The 19,613-nt window shown below is 42.1% G+C and overlaps 1 protein-coding gene across 6 annotated transcripts in view; it reads left to right on the forward strand.

The window, feature by feature from the left end:
* LOC132098889 (ATP-binding cassette sub-family C member 9-like) overlaps positions 1-19,613 on the forward strand; it is a 46,352-nt gene that overhangs the window by 19,135 nt on the left and 7,604 nt on the right. For 3 of the 6 annotated variants that reach the window (XM_059505157.1, XM_059505161.1, XM_059505158.1), the window contains exons 18-34: positions 6,739-6,844; positions 9,391-9,429; positions 10,331-10,432; positions 11,622-11,706; positions 11,873-11,953; positions 12,569-12,706; positions 12,855-12,980; positions 13,226-13,325; positions 13,413-13,690; positions 13,782-13,933; positions 14,042-14,111; positions 14,294-14,451; positions 16,625-16,717; positions 16,973-17,075; positions 17,851-17,952; positions 18,057-18,177; positions 19,100-19,230. In XM_059505157.1, the coding sequence (XP_059361140.1) occupies positions 6,739-6,844; positions 9,391-9,429; positions 10,331-10,432; positions 11,622-11,706; positions 11,873-11,953; positions 12,569-12,706; positions 12,855-12,980; positions 13,226-13,325; positions 13,413-13,690; positions 13,782-13,933; positions 14,042-14,111; positions 14,294-14,451; positions 16,625-16,717; positions 16,973-17,075; positions 17,851-17,952; positions 18,057-18,177; positions 19,100-19,230 (1,985 nt within the window). Of the gene's footprint in view, positions 1-6,738; positions 6,845-9,390; positions 9,430-9,606; positions 9,643-10,330; positions 10,433-11,621; positions 11,707-11,872; positions 11,954-12,568; positions 12,707-12,854; positions 12,981-13,225; positions 13,326-13,412; positions 13,691-13,781; positions 13,934-14,041; positions 14,112-14,293; positions 14,452-16,624; positions 16,718-16,972; positions 17,076-17,850; positions 17,953-18,056; positions 18,178-19,099; positions 19,231-19,613 lie in introns of all 6 variants that reach the window. The other 3 variants (XM_059505159.1, XM_059505160.1, XM_059505156.1) reach the window with 2 other exon arrangements.

Raw genomic sequence — 19,613 nt, forward strand, 5'->3', positions numbered from 1 at the left:
ATTCATTCAATCTTTTTTTGTTATAATATTGATATCAAGAGTGCTTGTTTATTCACAATAAATAATCTGTAACTATAATAAATAGATGAATAAATACCCTTATATACTAAGAGTTTATTTATTTATATACAATCTGTAAATATAATAAATAATCTTAGATATCAAACATACTTGTTATTTAATATTAAATATAATAAAAAAATTCCCTTGATATCAAGAGTGCTTGTTTTTTATTTATAGTAAATAATCTGTAACTATAATAAATATCCTTATATATCAAGAGGTTTTTATTCATTATTTATAGATAATCTGTATAATGAATAAATAATTGATGATATCAAGAGTTCTTAATTTATTCAAAAGCAATCATACTTAAAGTTTTTTTTATCAGTTATGCTTAGTTTAAGAAAGTTTAATCATTTGCTTATTTATCTACAGTTCAATCACAAAAATCACAATGTGATACAAATGCACCAGAATTATCCAAAATGGCCGGTTGATGTTGACAAGAAATTACCCTGCATTAAATAAAATAAAAAAGCTGAAATTATTAATTCTTAATAGCTATTGTCTTGGTTTAGGTTTACTGTTCTGGTTTAGTGGTTTGACAGCCTCGTTAAATTAGTACACTGAACACTAACTAGCTGTTTCCAACTAAAGGGATTGGCAAAACTACTGCCTGCTGTAATTTTTCCCTTGTTCTGCTGACAGTGAACAGTACTTAAACCTGTCCATAGGGGGCAAAACCTGTTCATGTAAAACATACTCGGTTACTAAACGTAACCTCGGTTCTCTCTAGAAGAGCGAATGAGTACTGCGTCTTAGCTAATACGCTAAAAGTCTCTTTTCACGAAATACTGAAGCAAAAAATTATCCTTAATTTTGTATTTTTGTAAAGCGCATTTGCAGCAGTACACAGCCATAGGCGAGACGGCTCGTTCGCTCATTGGCTTGTTCTGCGGCAACTGCACAGCCTATCGAGCGCGCCCTTCTTGCCACTTCCTGCCGAAACGGGTGTGGCCCAACCTATAAAAGGAGCTCGAAAAGGCTGACTCACCTGATTTATTTCATCGCCGAAGCGAACCAGAGTGAATCGTGCGCACGGCAGAGAATGCAGTACTCGTTCGCTCTTCTAGAGAGAACCGAGGTTACGTTTAGTAACCGAGTACGTTCTCTTACGAGAGCTCTCTCGTACTGCGTCTTAGCTAAGACGCTACGGGAACCCAATGTAAAACGCTGTGCGCGCAGGGATCACACACCAATAAACCTGAAGCAACGCCCAGGATTTACAGTGCACAGTAACCTGAGGGACTCACAGAGAGTCCAGGACAGAAAAGGGAAAAAGCCCTCCGTCCTATATCTAGCAGCATCTGTAGATGCGGCAATATGACATCACACAGCCGAGGCAAGGCCTGACCAATGTGGCAATGCGGGTCTTACGCAATACTGCCCATATAACAGTCGGCAGCGCATAGCGCTCGTGAACTCAGAATTCCCCTCAGGGCCCTGATTCGACTATACCGACAACAGCCTTGCTTGCAAGGCGGGGACCTCCAGGTTATAGAACCTGATAAATGTAGACGGCGAGGCCCAACCTGCCGCCATACATATATCCTGCAAGGAGATCCCAGTAGACCACGCCCACGACGAGGCGACGCCTCTTGTGGAGTGTGTTCTGACGCCCAACGGGCACTGAAGGCCCCTGGAAGCGTAAGCTAACGCTATGGCGTCAACTATCCATCTGGATAGAGTCTGTCTCGAAACAGCCATTCCCTTGGAATGTCCACCGAATGAGACAAACAGCTGCTCCGTCTGCCGAAAGGCAGCAGAGCAAGACACATAAGCTCTTAAAACCCTGACAGGGCAAAGAAGACTTGAGTCTCCATCCTCCCCTGACACCGGCAGGGCAGACAGGGCGATAACCTGAGCCCGAAACGGTGTGTTGAGGGATTTTTGGCACATAACCGTGCCTAGGTTTGAGTATGACCCTTGAGTCATTGGGCCCAAACTCCAAGCACGACAGGCTCACCGAGAGCGCGTGCAAATCACCCACACGCTTCACAGAAGCGAGAGCCAACAAGAATACTGTCTTGAGCGACAGATGCTGAAGGCTAACCGATTGGATAGGCTCAAAAGGGGGACCCTTCATGGCCTCCAAAACCGCCGCGATGTCCCACATAGGGACTGACGGAGGTCTGGGAGGATTCAGCCTCCTAGCTCCTCTGAGGAACCGGATGACTAAATCGTTCCTTCCTATTGACTGACCGGACGCCGTTTCAGAAAACACCGCGATGGCCGCCACATAAACTTTAAGCGTGGATGGGGCTCTGCCCTTATCCAACAGCTTCTGTAGGAAGGAGAGGACCTCCGTCACCTCACAACTAAGGGGTGAATAACCTCGAGCTGTGCACCAGCTGGAGAACACCGACCACTTCGAGGCATACAGACGTCGTGTCGACGGAGCTCTAGCCTGAGTGATGGTATTTAGCACTCCCACTGCGAGATCAGCGGGTAACCGTTGAGCGCCCACACATGGAGGGACCACAATTCCGGTTGAGGATGCCAAATCGAGCCCCTGGCCTGCGAGAGGAGGTCCCTCCTCAACGGTACCGGCCACGGGGCGACATCTGCTAACTGCATCAAATCTGGGAACCATGGTTGGTTCTGCCAAAGAGGTGCTACAAGCAGTATCGAACATCTCGTTTCTCTCACCCGTTCTATCACCTGCGGAAGGAGGGAGACGGGAGGGAACGCATAAAGCGGGCAGCACGGCCATCTCTGTGACAGCGCGCTTTCGTTCTTGGAAAAGAACGCGGGGCAGTGAGCGTTTTCGTGGGACGCAAAGAGGTCCACCTCCGCCATGCCAAATCTCTCCCACAACAGCCGGACTGTTTGCGGGTGTAGAGACCATTCACCCGTAGGAACATTGCCTCTGGACACCCTGTCTGGACCAAGATTCTGCAGTCCAGGCACATGCACTGCTCTCAGCGAGCGCACGTTGCGCTGAGCCCAAACCAGGAGGCGTTCCGTCAGCCTGCACAGGTTTCGGGACCCGAGACCGCCCTGGCGATTTATGTAGGACACCACGGACATGTTGTCCGCACGGACTACGACGTGGTGATCCTTGATATGGGGACAAAAGCGCATCAGCGCGTTCTCCACTGCCAGCATTTCCAGGCAGTTGATATGATGGAGCTTTTCCCGTTCTGACCACAGGCCAAAGGACGGTCTGCCTTCGAGCAGCGCTCCCCATCCCGAAGTGGAGGCGTCCGTCGACACCATTTTCACACTCGGGGAAGTCCCCAGGCTTACACCTGATCGGTACCAGCCGTTCGCTGTCCAAGGTGCTAGAGCCGCAACACAGCTCTGATCGACCATGAAATGCAGCCGGCCAGACGCCCACGCTCTTCGCGGCACCCGAGCCTTCAGCCAGAACTGCAGGGGGCGCATGCGCAGCAGGCCCAGCCGCAGAACCGGAGATGCTGAGGCCATGAGACCCAGCATCTTTTGACAGTGTTTGAGCGACACGGTCGCACCGCAGTGGAAAGAACTCACTGCGCGCTGAATGCCCATCGCGCGCTGTGGTGACAGCCGCGCCGTCATGGAACACGAGTTCAGAACTATACCCAGAAACAGGATCGTCTGACTGGGGTTCAGCGAACTCTTCGCCCAATTGACACTGAGGCCGAGCTTCTCGAGGTGATCGAGTAAAACGGCCCTGTGGTCCACGAGATCCGCTCGTGATCGGGCCAGAACCAGCCAGTCGTCCAAATAATTCAGCACTTGTATGCCTCTGAGTCTGAGAGGAGCGAGCGCTGCATCCATGCACCTCGTAAACGTACGAGGAGCCACGGAGGACTGTAAACTGGTATGCCTGGCCCTCGAAGGCGAATCTCAAATATCACCTGTGGTTTGACGCTATCCGTATTTGAAAATACGCGTCCCTCAGATCTATTGACATGAACCAGTCCCCTCTGCGAATCTGCGCAAGGAGTTTCCTGGTCGTAAGCATTTTGAAACTGCGTTTCATCAATGCCTTGTTCAGCTGTCTTAGATCCAGTATGGGCCTGAGACCCCCGTCTCTCTTGGGCACCAGAAAGTATCTGCTTTACAGCCCCCCCCCTCGCTTTGAGCTTGAGACACAGGCTCTACAGCCCCTTTGCTCAACAGTTTTGATATTTCGGCCCGAAGTATGTGTGCTACTTCTGTTTTGACCGTAGTTTCGACGCGCGCTGAAAAGCGCGGAGGGCGTCGAAAAAAACTGTAGCGAGTAGCCTCTCTTTATAATGCCTAGCACCCAATCCGAAACCCCTGGAAGCGCTGACCATGCATCTGCATGAATGGCTAAGGGCTGGATGCGAAGCGCGCTCTGTTGACCGGGCAACGGCGGCGCTCGGGTGTGCTGCGCATTTGAGGCGGGGAGCGCGCTGATCACAGCGGGCAGATCGCTCCTCCTCGACCCCGTCCCGGCGCTTAACCGACTGGGGGAAGGCTGAGCAGGTCCCGTGTGGTCTGCGAGTAACTGTGGGCTGCATATGTGCACATTTACCACTTTCAACTCGCTGTCTGCCTGTGCAGAGCGTACGTGCACGGGCCTCGTTTTTACAGAAGCCACGCGCCGTATGTGACATAGTGTATGTGGGCACTGGGGAGTGGGCACGTTTACTATGCGGCGCGCTCGACCGATCTGTGTCGATCTTAAGTGCGCGAGCCTTGTGTGCAGGGCTGTGCTTACATGTGGAGATGGACACTGAGGAGTGGGCATCGTCACTGCATTTATAGCACCATCGGCCGTGGCCGGACGAACGTGCACGGGTTTCGTTTTTACAGAAACCACATGACGTGTGTGACATAGTGATTGTGGGCACTGAGGAGTGGGCACGTCTACTATGTAGTGCGCGTGATCGACTTGAGTCGCTTTTATGGGCGCGAGCCCTGTGTGAAGGGCTGTGCTTATATGTGGAGATGGGCACTGATCAGTGGGCATCGTCACTACATTTATAGCACCATCGGCCGTGGCCGGGACACCAGAAATTACACCTTTTTCGGGAAATATCTGGGTAGCCGTGATAACGGTTTTCGTGTGCAGGCAAGCGAGCAACCGTACAGGCTTGTGCATTGCAAAAAACGCTGAAACAGTCACAATCTTTGGAACTGAAACAGCGGCGCGCTTAGGTGAGAGCCCGGCCACAGCGGAACTCGTACACCGGCGCTTCGATGAAGCAGCCATCGTGTGTAGTGCCGACGCAGCGTCATGCAGCATGCGTAGATGGCTTTCCTAGGATGGCTTCGGGGCTCCCGGCCTCACCGTAATCCTCTGCCGCGGTCCCCGCGGCGCGGGGCAACGGCCGGTAGAGCGAGAACGGGGGTCTCGAGCTGCGTTGCTGAAGCTGTTGTGATAACGGCTTTTGTGTGCAGGCAAGCGGGCAACTGTGCAGGCTTGCGCATTGCAGAAAACGCTGAGACAGTCACAATTCCTGGAACTGAAACAGCGGCGCGCTTGGGTGAGAGCTCGGCCACAGCGGAACTCGTACACCTGCGCTTCGATGAAGCCGCCATCGTTAGTAGTGCCGACGCAGCATCACACAGCAGGCTTTAGATGGCTTTAGATGGCAACACTGCTTTTGCCGCCGTCCAGCAGAGGGCGGACAAAGGTGCGTCGCTATCGCCTGTTTCACCGGCGGAAGTGAGTGGTAGTACCTGTTTTTAGCATCATCAGTGTGGAGAATGCTAGTGAGACAGACGAACGAAGCTAGCAGAGAGCGCGTGTCCTCTTCCCCCGACGCGGGCCTGAAATCGACTTCCTCGGACGACGCGCCGGCAAACAGCGGGCGCTGCCCACCGGGAAGCGATGCAGGGGGGGGCGGTGAAGCAGGGCGAACCGGCGAGCTCGGTTGAGCTGAAGACGGTTCCGGAATCCGCTGGAAGCGATGCTTTTACGGCGCCTCAGCGCAGCGGAGAATGCAGGCTCAGAGAAAAAGGCCAGGCGAGTCCTCAGAGTCACCATGGCAACAGCTCGCAGTGGGGGCATCCGCCGTCAGCGAGCGCGAGCGCTGCATGATCTTCACCCAGGCAGGAGACACAGATGACCTACCGGTCTCACTCGCTGAGTGGGGCTCTGACGAGCCGCAGGAAGGCATCTTAAAAAAGACGCGAGCTCTTTTATGAGTGTGTGTCACAGGGCGAACACACACACACACACACATAAAGAACAGCTTGGATATAACAGAATTGAAAGGATATAGGCGCCGGATAGCGCAGCAGGAACGGCAGTGGAAGGCGGCGATCCCAGCAGCTTCAGAATGGCTCGTCCTGCTGATGTGCTTTCTCAGACGGCGCTTGCTTCCTCCGTGATCCAGCAATGCGAGAGCTTCGCTGAAGAGATGAAAAATCAGGTGAGTCAGTCTTTTCGAGCTCCTTTTATAGGTTGGGCCACACCCGTTTCGGCGGGAAGTGGCAAGAAGGGTGCGAAGCGCCCTTATTGGTCTGATGTTGCATCAGCCCGCGCTCGATAGGCTGTGCAGTTGCCGCAGAACAAGCCAATGAGCGAACGAGCCGTCTCGCCTATGGCTGTGTACTGCTGCAAATGCGCGTTACAAAAATACAAAATTAAGGATAATTTTTTGCTTCAGTATTTCGTGAAAAGAGACTTTTCCCATAGCGTCTTAGCTAAGACGCAGTACGAGAGAGCTCTCGTAAGAGAACTATGATTAATCTTCACCTTGTTTCCCTCTTCAGGTCAGCTGACCATGATTGTGGGCCAGGTGGGTTGTGGGAAATCATCCCTGTTATTGGCCATGCTCGGGGAGATGCAGACGACCGGTGGGAAAGTCTACTGGAGCAAGTGAGAACTGACACATTTGCCTACATACTGTCCTCTAAAGCAGTTCAATGTTTGCATTGATGTAGTAGAAAACAGGGGAGTACATATGCATGCCAGATCCATCAGATGCTAATCAAAGTCTTCATCTGTACAAACACACATTAACATAAATAGCCCACTGTCCACTGCATCCGCTATTATTATGATGTATGTACCACTGTGTGCATACATAGACCATGTGTGTGAGGGCCGTCTTACTCCTTGGGTGTGTGTGTGTGTGTGTTTGTCATACTCCATTCATTACACTGCTCTCTGATTTCTTCTCTCTTTTTTTCCCTCATGTCATTCTGTCATCTGTTATCACCACACAAATGAAATGCTTTTCTTTCTGTGAATCTCTCCATCTCCATGCTGGAGATGGTCTCTGATTAGCATTTGTATGCAAAGCCAAGCAGATCTACATGGTTCCTATAATCCAGCGATTAAAGAAAGTCCAAGTCCTTAAAATGTATATACAGTGGATCCAAAATAGTGTTTACTTGAGTCACATTTAAAAGTGTTAACTGCATTATAACTGCACTAAACCATCTAAATGGTTTTTCATTTGTTGTCCTTTTTCAAAACGGACTTTTTAAATTTACGTTTGAATTAACATGCTAAAACACATAAAAAAAAATCAGGATGTATATCAGGGGCGGACTGGGACCAAAAAGTGGCCCTGGACTTTCTGGCCCACAGCAGCCCACCACATCAAAACGCAAACGCCTCTGTTTTGATGTAATTTATTTATTTGATATTTAAGTATACTGTTTGGGGATTTTAACCAATAGGGCAACTGATCCTCCATTGAAAAAAAAAAAAAAAGATAACCTGCGTGCTGCAGCTGTTCATTTAGCGACTCCTAGTGAGCGATACATGTTCATCACGAGACAAACATTCTCCTAGAACTCACACTTTGCATTCAGTTAACAGATGCATGAATATGCGGTAATATAAGTTCATGATCCGATTCGTGAACAGATTATTCTCTTGAGTAAATCTTTTAAAATAATCATTTATTTTGTTTAACGAAAACATTGTGGAAACCCGTGGTTCACAAACTGGATAGATCTGAGGTGCAGGGCTCGCAAAATCGCTAGCCCGACGTCCCGGGGCTATTGTGTTTTGCAGTCTGGCTCCAAAATGTATCACTGCTCTTCCCGACGGGCTATCGTGAATAGCGATTTAAAATTCGCGTTGTTCACTCGCTTGGAGGGGTGAAATGTTATCGTAGTTGATCGTTTTCACTTGTTTCTAAATCTTGCTGATTCAACTTTTTTAAACAATTTGCGCCCGTTCGAAGCTTGGGCGCACTCGTTCAAAGCACGCGCTGTGAGCAGCATTTCAGACAATGCGCGTACAAAGAATTAATTCATCTTTTGGGTATCGTAACTTCTGAATGAACAAATACACACACAATTATTTCAAAATAATTGTCTCTTCAAGTATTTTCGTAAACACAGTCGGTTATGTTTTAAGTGAACGTATACAGTGGCCTGCTGCTCAGAGAAATTCGCTGTACCAGATGAATCTGTCTCTCTCTAAATTAGACGAAAACGCGCTTGTTGGCTGCGCGATCGACTCACTCATCCATTTGCGTAGAAAAGAGATGTAATATTATGATTTCCGTCAATTAAAAAAAAAAAAAAAAATAAATAAATAAATATATTTATATATATATATATATATATTTATTTTTGTGTACCGGGTGGGCCGGCCCACATTGGCTAGCGGCCCACCGGGAAAAGTCCCGGTGCTCCAGATGGCCAGTCCGCCCCTGATGTATATTTAAATCTGTCATTCACCCTTATGTTGTTCCATAATTTTTATTTTATTTATTTTTTCTTGGGAACACAAAAGATGATACAGTAAATAAAACAAAGATTATCATAGTATGTTTCGCACACACACACAAAAGTATTTTTACTTTTCTAAATGTCACATAGCAATTTCTAAGTGAAAAATGTTTCAAATTAAATCCTATATCAAATTTTTGTGTTGTATTTCACTAAAAATGTTTAGCGTTTTTTGTACATGCAATGAAAGAGGGCCCAGTGTAGCTTTGGACCCCACTGACTTTCATTGTATAGACAAAAACCATTTGTTCCCAAATACTATTCCGGGCCACTATAATAAGTTAATATTTGCATTCAGTTCACATTAATAAAAACTAATTTAAGACAGTTCGCAATATTGAGTTGAACTGTGTTTTGATAACTTGTAAATTCAGTCTCAGTTTGTCAGGGACTACGGTGTTTGCGAACAGTGCAATGAAAGTTGGTCTGCGTTTTCCAGTTTAAGTTCTCTAAGGACAATGACATTACTCTCCAGCTAAAACAAAATGCTTCTTATATATCACTAAACCAGTTTCTGGAGAGGATGTATTGCTCAAACTATAACTCTTCACCTCATGAGGAGAGTATGTTATTGTTTTTATAGAACAGCACACATCCTGATGCACTCACTAACTCTAGTCACGTGTATGTGTGTGTTTCTGTGTCCTCTTCACCAATGGTGTGCACAATCAGGCTGCCTGATTATGAGGTACTCTACGATGGGAGCATAAGGTATTTTACCGGGGGTCTTCACATGCTTACATGCTACACAGCCACAAAACAATGACCTATAAACCAACATTGAGGACATTTTGTAACATGGTAACAAGATTACTGGCTTGCTAGCTGCTAACTAGAACCGTTTTACTGTTCTAAGCTATAACGTGTTGAAATGTACCCGACTTACAGCGGGCAAGACACCGGCCTGTCTCACGAAGAACCGAGGTACCCGTTTGCGAACCCTTTCAGCAGATGTGGCGTCACCCATCCCCCCTCGCCACACCCCACCCCATGCATTCATCTACCAATATATTTTATCCCTTTAAATTTATCTGGCTTAAATATAATGGGTCGCAATGTTTATTTTTGTGTGATGTGCAGTGCAAAGTGAGTACAAATGCTGGGAGTCTTCACCTCTCTTGGACAAACTGGGTTTTATTTTTGTACTGATATTGATTTCAAACAATATTTGGTTTTGTTACAGCCAGTCCCCTCCAATGGAAAGCAAAACAGACAAGAGAAAGTCGTCCTCAATATCATCCAGTTTATTGTTGGGGTTTTGTAGCCATTTTCATTGATTTCATTGGTTGTGCCGGAACTTGCCATATTGGGCCAACATTTAAAATCTAATTTTTTGCAGAACTGAACCTAGAAATGGCTTAATTATAGCGGTCTATGAATAAGAATGGGCAGGAGAAAATGTTGTAAAGACACCAATCAGCTCTCACAGTGAAGGGCTCCCTGCATTTCTTTCATCTGTAGCTTTAATCTAATCATTAACAAGGTTTTTTCCCCTTCATTTCATATCAGAACTATTAGTGCTTGGTTTGATGGCACGCTGAGTATGTTTTTCCACATTTCCAGTTTATCAACTGTTTCCTTTTATTCTGTTTCTCATTCTGTCATGGCTCAGTAAAAACAGGTACTCTGTGGCCTATGCAGCGCAGAAGTCATGGCTGCTCAACGCCACTGTAGAGGAAAACATCACGTTTGGAAGTCCTTTCAATAAACAGAGGTAAGGTTAAAAATATCTCAAACTTCACTGTAGAAAATGCTATCATTTTAGAACATCTTTTTCATCTATTTAATTTGTCACAATTATTCGTTTTTTTCTGTCATGGGTCAACTCTCATTTCTAATTTTTAAAGTCAACATAAAATCAAAATTGACCCCATTTACTTCAAGGCATAATTCCTTGTGCAATTTATGCATATTCCTGGTCTTATTGTGAATGAATCACTGGTGCACTTTTTTTTTAATTACCCCCAAAATTTGCATTCATGCTCTAATGTTACATAACTATTTTGGATAAAATTGATAAAATTAAGACTTTTATAATTTTTTTCTCATCACTACCCCTTTCCACTCAGGAACATATACCTAGTACTTTAGATCTTCGTTTAAATCTTTATTTAATCTCCATTTATTAGAACAGCATCTTTCTTTTTGACATCTTTTTTTTTACTTGATTTTATTAGTTTCAGATTTTTTAAATTTGTTCATCATAAAGCCAACATAATATCAAAACTGGCATTATTTACTTTCTTAAAGAATGTTCCTGCATTGTGACAACTGATCGATACACATTTTTTCTTTAAAAAAAGGACATTGTATCATAAACCAAATTATAACTTGAAATGATGAAACTTAGCCCATATGAGATCATTAATTAAATAAATAATTAAATTGCCTCAATAGAATATGTTTTAGTTTGTGCATGACAGTTGAGCTTACATTCCTTTAACCTTTCTGCAATGTTTTAATGTTGCACATTTTTTGGCATTCTGTTAGAGAATTCGCACATTTAAGGATATCTCAATAGATAAATTAAAGGCATATTCTTATTTTTTTAGTCATTGAATATACCTTTTTACTTGAAGTATTTCATATTGTGGAAATGAAATTGGAGACTGCACTGACTAAGGTCAATATGATTGAAAAAGTGCTGTGAACTTGTCATTACGGCTTTAACACCCCTTTGATTTTAAATCTGTCAGCGCTTGCACCACATTTCCAAGTTTTGTTGGTTTAATATTTTTTACAATGTTCAAGGATAGATCGCTACTATGATAAAACTAAAAATAATAAAAATATAATATATATATATATATTAATATATAAAAATATATATTTTTATCAGTATTAAAAATATTAATACTGATAAAAATATTCTTATGTTTTTAAACTCTCAATATGCTGAACAGATACAAAGCTGTGATTGATGCCTGCTCGCTTCAACCAGATATCGACCTCCTTCCTTTTGGAGACCAGACTGAAATCGGAGAACGGGTAAGAAAGGACAGTGCACTGTGTCTGGGCTTGAGACCAGCTCTCTGACCTCAGCTGCTGTGATTCTAATCAAATAAAGAGCTGTAATCGAGACTACCATGACGTTTACATTATGTCATCAGAATCAAAAGTGTTTAAGTGGTGTTGGCGTGTTGTAATCCTACAGGGAATTAATCTCAGTGGTGGTCAGCGACAACGGATCTGTGTGGCCAGAGCTCTATATCAGAACACCAACATTGTTTTCCTGGTAGGAACCAAGTTTTCCAATACAAATAACTCCATGATAGTATCTCACCTCCTCCCTGTACAAGTGATATACCACACGTTTGAGTATTATGAATGACACCAGTTTTAATTAAATTTGTCTGCCCAGAAGAGATTTCTTGACTAAACATGGTAGCACAGGGTAAGTTGTGGCAGTGATAGCAGAAAACACAGTGACGTGTAAGGGCTGTTATTGGATTATTGTACATAAACACACACCCTTCTGGACAGGATCATGAATTCACCTCATTCCAGTTACCATTGCTTGGAGTGACATTATGTCTGACATCCTAGAAAGTCAACAGAGTTGATTCAATGTCTTTTCGGGTCAGTCAAGAAGTGATTTAAGCACATTTAAAGTGCATTTCTATTGAAATAGTTATTCTCTGCCGCTGAACAGCTTTCTGAATTGAAATGGTAATTTCTTTTGTATTAACACTCTTAAAAATAAAGGTCGGTATCATTAAGAACCTTTAACATCCGTTGCACAAAAATCTTCTTTATAGTTAAAACGATTATTCTTTAGATGTTCTTCACACTAAATAAAAATGTTTCTTTTAATAAGAGTCACTCTAGTTTTGGGTTTGCTTACCTATAGGATGACCCGTTCTCTGCCCTGGACATCCACCTCAGTGATCATCTGATGCAGGAGGGGATACTGAAGTTCCTTCAGGATGACAAACGGACAGTGGTCTTGGTCACTCATAAGCTGCAGTACCTCATCCATGCTGACTGGGTAACTACTGTGGTTTCTTTGACATTTTAAGGCTAGTTCTTCATGATACTCTGAAAAAGGGAATGTTTTGAGTAATTAAAGATACATCATTTGAAAATAATCAAAAACGAATGGCTTTTGACTTTGTCTTAATTTCACTGGGTGGTAGATAATAGCCATGAAGGACGGTTCAGTGCTGAGAGAGGGGACCTTAAAGGACATCCAGACTCATGATGTGGAACTCTATGAGCACTGGAAGACCCTGATGAACAGACAAGACCAGGAGCTTGAAAAGGTCTTTCTGCTTTAAATCCCAGCTCACTTTCAAGTTTTTAAAACACTAGGCATAACATATTTTCCAAGTCTTGAATAGTTAAAGAGAACAATCATATGTTATGCATTTCTTCTGACCACCCAAAATCTGTAGACTGGCTATGACTTATGGCAACTATCATTGACTTGTCAAAAAACTGGGCAAAAGTTGTGTAGTGCATTCCAGGCTTAAAACAAAACAAAAATGTTTCTGTTGCTTTGTTTTAGGAGACTGAAATGGAGAGTCAGACCATTCTGGAGAGGAAGACTTTGAGGAGAGCTTTCTATTCCAGAGAGGCAAAGAGCCAGACTGACGATGAGGATGAAGGTAATTGTTCATCAAAGTTTCAGCCCTACATCTCCTCTTTTTTATATATATATATATATATATTTATCTTGAACATCCTTTTCATAGAGGAGGAGGTGGAGGAGGATGACGATGACAACATGTCCATGACCACCAGCCGCCGTTCTAAGATCCCATGGAAGATGTGCTGCCGTTACCTTTCCTCAGGTGGCTTCCTCATGGTCTTCCTGATGGTGTCGTCAAAGCTGGCCAAGCACTCGGTTATGGTGGCCATCGACTATTGGCTAGCAGCTTGGACATCCTCAAACCCACATAACCAAAGTCTCGCCGATCCATTTGTCAATGCAACCAATTACACAAAGAATGATGACACTCAGATCGCTGAGGTGACATCACTGCCTTTTCCTCTTTCAAATGTTGTCTTTAATATTGTACATTATAGTTATTCTGAAGTGGAGCTCTTTGGGTGTTTTACAGCATCGCTCCTACGTGCCAGTGTTTATTATCCTGTGTGGAGCTGCGATAGCACTTTGTCTTATCACTTCCCTAACCGTGGAGTTTCTAGGAGTGGCTGCAGCTACAAACCTTCATCACAACCTCCTCAACAAGATCATTCACGCTCCCATCAGGTACATATTATTATGAAAGCTACAGTTATTTGAAAGCAGAGTAGAGACAGTGTGATATCGATTCAACAAGGAACATCATTATAAAATGTCCTTTTGCATCATTGTTAGATTCTTTGATGTCACCCCACTTGGACAAATCCTGAACCGTTTCTCAGCGGACACCAACATCATCGATCAGGTGAGAGAAAGCCCTGTTTGATTCAAGTGCCAAGTACATTGCTTCCCGCTGAGATGAGCAGCCTTGGGTTTCCACACAAACATGTGACCTCAGTGCTGCAGCAGTCAACGTTATCATATTAATGAGATAAAGAATCTGGCGTGTGTGTGCTAATGTGCGTCTTTTTCGCTCTCTATCCACAGCACATTCCCCAGACACTGGAGTCTCTCACTCGCTCCATTCTGCTATGTCTCTCAGCAATCGGAGTCATTGCTTTTGTCACCCCTGCTTTCCTTATTGCACTGGTGCCCCTCATGGTGGCCTTCTACTTCATTCAGAAGTACTTTCGGGTTGCTTCCAAGTAAGTAGTTCACTGAAGGGTGAATGCACTCTTTGGCTAAACATGATTCAATTATGGATTTCACATTGGAAATGTTATCTCTACTAAAGTACTTTGTATAGGATTATTTTAACTGTACTAAGTAAGCCCAACTTTACTTATACATGTCAAAATAACTTGAATTAAGTTAATGTTTTTTACTTCATAATGTTTAATAAAGATGTCATCTCTTGATCTTCTGGTGAAAATGTTAGACTTTCCCTCTGGTGACATATGCTGGACTTCTCTAATCGATTAGTTTTCTTGAATTAAAACTTTCTTACAATCGACTATAAGCCAGCATTCATTTTTGAGTGCAATGTCCAATCAAGAACTGATAAAAAGAATCAAGTCACCACTTTTCTTTTCTTTTTTGATAATCTGATAATCTTAAAAAAGAAGAAAAACACAATGAAAATGAAAAAAATTAACACAGTTGCACAAATGTAACAGGCTCTTCAAATATGCTTCATTTTTGGTAATGTTTTTCAAAGATTCGTTTTCACTGATCATGGATTCTGAATGCATTGCCACAGATTTCGCTTTTGCTTCGCAGTTTTTTGTTTGGAATTTTGACACAAACCTCTCGTGGGGGCGGGGTTAACAGTGATCTACTCTGATTGGATAGTGAGCTTTTGATGGACAGGTGCTCTCTGACCAGGAAGTACAGGCGCCTCTGAGTGAGTGTCACCAGAGAGTGGCGCCCATATTGGAAAGCTCTCACGGTGATTTTTATTACTAAATATGTAAATAATATTTGACCTTCGTCTCAGTCTGTAAAGATGAGCTCTTGTCCTTCAAGGCAGCTTGAAGTAAGCCTGTGTTACTAAATGACAATAATTACCCGCAACAACTGTTGCACACTGTAACATTAAAAACATGTATTGATGTTATTGGTTACTTCAATAACACAAGCTTACTTCAAGCTGCCTTGAAGAACAAGCGGAGGAGGAAGACGATGCCGCTCCGTATCTCCTCCTGAGAGCTCATCTTTACAAACTGAGATGATCGAAGGTCAAATATTATTTACATATTTAGTAATACAAGGCACGACATATTGCATACAAATCAGCTTTTTTTCTTTTTCTTTATTATTAATGCAGAGAACAAAAGTATAAACATACATCACACAATATCAACCACAAAAAAAACAATAAAGAATAAAATAGATCTAAAGGAAAGAGGGCCAAAATCTAAACTAAATTACACATGATCAAAGGTGGAGCAAATTCTAACAGTCCTTATAGCTTTCTTATTAGTAGATACTGAGATTACATTCAAATAGTTTTCCGTTTCTTTTAGATAAACAGAGAAGACAGGTTTACAGTTGGAGAATTTGCATTTGTGAATGTGAAATTTGTTTAGGAAAAAAATTTAAATTAATAACAAAACTGATATTTTTGTTTGTGGGGTCAGAGTCATTAATACCCAAATATAATGTTTTTCATATGTACTGAGAAGCCTGGCAAAATCTTGACAAACACGCCAATGTCATCTCAAAGTTTCTGAGTGCAGTGACATGACCAAAATAAGTGTACAGTTTCTTCAGAACTCGAACAAAAAGAGCATGTAAGATCAATGTCAGATTTAAATCTTTGTATAAACTTCTTTACAGGCTAGAACCTGTGTATGAGCTTAAAATAAATGTCTTTCACTTTGTCTGTGAAAAATTTTTTTGGGGTAGAGACCAGATTTAATCACCGCGAGAGCTTTCAATATGCTTGGTGCGCGCCACTGAGTGACGTCTGTACTTCCTGGTCAGAGAGCACCTGTCCATCAAAAGCTCGCTATCCAATCAGAGTAGATCACTGTTAACCCCGCCCCCACGAGAGGTTTGTGTCAAAACTCCAAACAAAAAACTGCGAAGCAAAAGCGAAATCTGTGGCAATGCATTCAGAATCCACGATCAGCGAAAACAAATCTTTGAAAAACATTAACAAAAATGAAGCATATTTGAAGAGCCTGTTACATTTGTGCGACGGAGTTCATTTTTTTTTCATTTTCATTGTGTTTTTCCTCTTTTGTAAAGGCATATGTTTGATAGTTTCTGAAAAAGTTACGTTCAGTTTTATAAAGTTTCGTTCATTATTATTGAACTAAATGTAATTCCATACAGAACCAGACTCTATTGACTCTTTCTCTTTTTCTCCTTCAGAGATCTGCAAGATCTCGATGACTCCACTCAGCTGCCTCTTCTCTGTCATTTCTCTGAGACTGCAGAGGGCCTCACCACCATTCGAGCATTCAGGTCAGTTAATTGTGGGTTTCCTGAAAGCAACGTGGCTGTTTGCATGAACCACACTTTCTCTTTCTCTCCATTTTCCAAGACTGGATGCAGAACTAAGCAGTTGCATATGAGTGAGAACAGAATTAAGTCTCCAGAGTGTTTACTTGAATGAATTGAATGTTCTCATCCTTCACAGCTGTGTTAGCTCAAGTTGGTCATGGTTCGGTATCACGTAATAAATGGTTTTGACACAAAGTAAAAGGTCTCTGTTTCCAGGCACGAGGCTCGTTTTAAGCAGCGGATGTTGGAGCTAACGGACACCAACAACACAGCCTACCTGTTTCTCTCTGCTGCCAACCGGTGGCTGGAGGTCAGAACTGTGAGTAAATTTGAGTTTTAATGGATTTCAGATGTGAGGATCTGAAGAAACAATATTAGGGGAAAAAGTACTTGCACTTTCTTACCAAAATGATACTGTGGTAGAAATAGTTAAGAAATCATCTGACTTTCAAATGCAACGTTAATATAAAGAGTAGTGTATGTAATGTTCAAAATTACAGTCTTGCTGGTCTATTAATTATAATTATATAAAACAATAAATAACATTGAGTGAAAGTAAACACAAGAGAGAAATTAGAAACTGAACACTAAAATAACCACAAAAAAGCTTTACTGAAATATAACAAATTTTACTTGTTTTTACTTAATGTAGTAGAAATATCAACACGATCTCATGGCAATTCATAATTATTTTACATTTTACCATAGTAGTGACTAATTCATATGAATTTGAACAAGAATTTGAACGTTTTTGTACAATATGCTTACACTCTGCTAAGGGTTAGGGGTCGAGCTTCATGTTTTTTTTGTGTGTGTGTATGTTTTTGTATGATTGCATTGTTAAAATTTTAATGAAAGAACTATCTTAAAGGACTAAAATAGATAGAAAATTTTTCTCATGAGATACTCTTTTAAATTGAATTCAATAATATTTATATTAATACTTAAGTTTTTCTTTAAAAAAGCATGTACAGTATGATTTTAGTAACCAAATTGGTACAGATAATTGTAACATTTAATTAATATTATTATCAACTAGTAAAACTTTGATAACTTGAAATCCCTATATAATTGCATTTGTATTTTCCTCTCAGGATTATCTGGGTGCTGTGATTGTCCTCACTGCAGCAGTGGCAGCAATCTGGACCTCATCTCAGTCTGGTCTGGTTGGACTTGGTCTAACATATGCCCTCACTGTGAGTTATCCATTCAAACACAGCTTTATTGAATTTCTAGCATGAAGCAGTGGTCATCAGTGATTTAAAAGCACTTAAAAGTCCTCAACATGCTTTGTGTTAAGGTGACAAACTACCTGAACTGGGTGGTGAGGAATCTGGCGGACCTGGAGGTCCAGATGGCTGCAGTAAAGAAAGTCAACAGCTTCCTGAGCACAGAATCTGAGAACTATGAGGGATCCATGAGTAATAAATCCTTCCCTGACACTTTTAGTATCTTTTCTAATAATAATAATAAAGAATACATATATTTCGATGATCATCCAGAGTATTAATTTGTCTCTAAATTAAGATTTAGATTTACTAGATTGAAGCCCATATTTCCAGCTTTCTGGCTTCCAAAGAGCTGCTACATGTGTGTTTCCTCACATTGTAGTGCACTAGGACAGAGTGACCTGACACAAACCACTGAGAGCTTCACGAAGGGACGTTTAGTACATCTAAACTTGCCTCAAGAGATGAAGGCCCTGAGAAAAAGAAGTTTTTGCATTATCCTGTTAGTGCCACTGTTAGCCTCAAAAAATGGCTTATTCTCCATTTCCTCAGTGGCATAATGGAAAACTGAGCTGGATAGCAGTAGGCATGAGACTAAGCTCTGACATTTGGTCACCATATATAGCTGTGCTAATTGCAGCTTGTTAAAGTGCTCACTTGCAGTGCTCTGGTTCTTTGTTGCCACTGATGTATCAGTGTTATGTCTACTTTATACTCTCCTCAGATAAAGTCATGTGTGGCGGCACTTAATCCACTGACTGGGCAGGAAAGAACATTCTGTAGTTAACCATTCTTTAAATGAAATTCTTTTGCAAAACATGCTTTAAAGATTAAAGGGGCAGTACGTTTTTTTCTACTTAAAAAGTTTTTGCGCCTAAAGAAATTAATAGTTCTAAAATGATGTGCACTTAAATGAAATGATGCCTCCAGACACAATCAGTGGCTCAGAAATGCTATCTTATTCTATAGGAGCGTGGTAGCCATTCATGATGGCATCACGTTGAGATCACATGACCAGTCGGAAATGTCAGTTTTGCTCTTGTAACTTATAGCATGACTATATTGGTCTCGCTGTTGAATATATAAAATAACGATCAAACTACTTTAATTTCAGATGTCTCACAGGTACCGGAAGACTGGCCACAGCATGGTGAGATCAAGATACAAGATCTGTGTGTCCGTTATGACACCATGCTCAAACCTGTCCTCAAACACGTCAATGCACACATTAACCCTGGGCAGAAGGTACGCAACAAGCCACTCTCAGAAAAATAATTTCCAAAAAATTTTTTTTTTTTATCCACATTTTTTTTCTTATTTTTAAAGAAATTAAAAATGTTGTACTGGCAACTAAATATAAATCAATATGTTTAAGCTGAACTACTTAACTAAAACTGCTAAAACTGAAATAAAATAAATGAAGGCTAAATAGAAATATATATATATAAAAAAACGAATAAAAATGATAAAAGTACATTATATAAATACTAACATTTAAACTAAAAATTAACATGAAAACTATATTCAATTAATAAACTTCAATGAATAAACATTATTATTACCCTCAAGCTGTAATGTATGTTGTCCGTTGCCCTTAAAAGTATCAATATAAGGTCCTAGATGTCACA

This window comes from Carassius carassius, chromosome 22 (assembly GCF_963082965.1).
Source record: "Carassius carassius chromosome 22, fCarCar2.1, whole genome shotgun sequence".
NCBI lineage: Eukaryota > Metazoa > Chordata > Actinopteri > Cypriniformes > Cyprinidae > Carassius > Carassius carassius.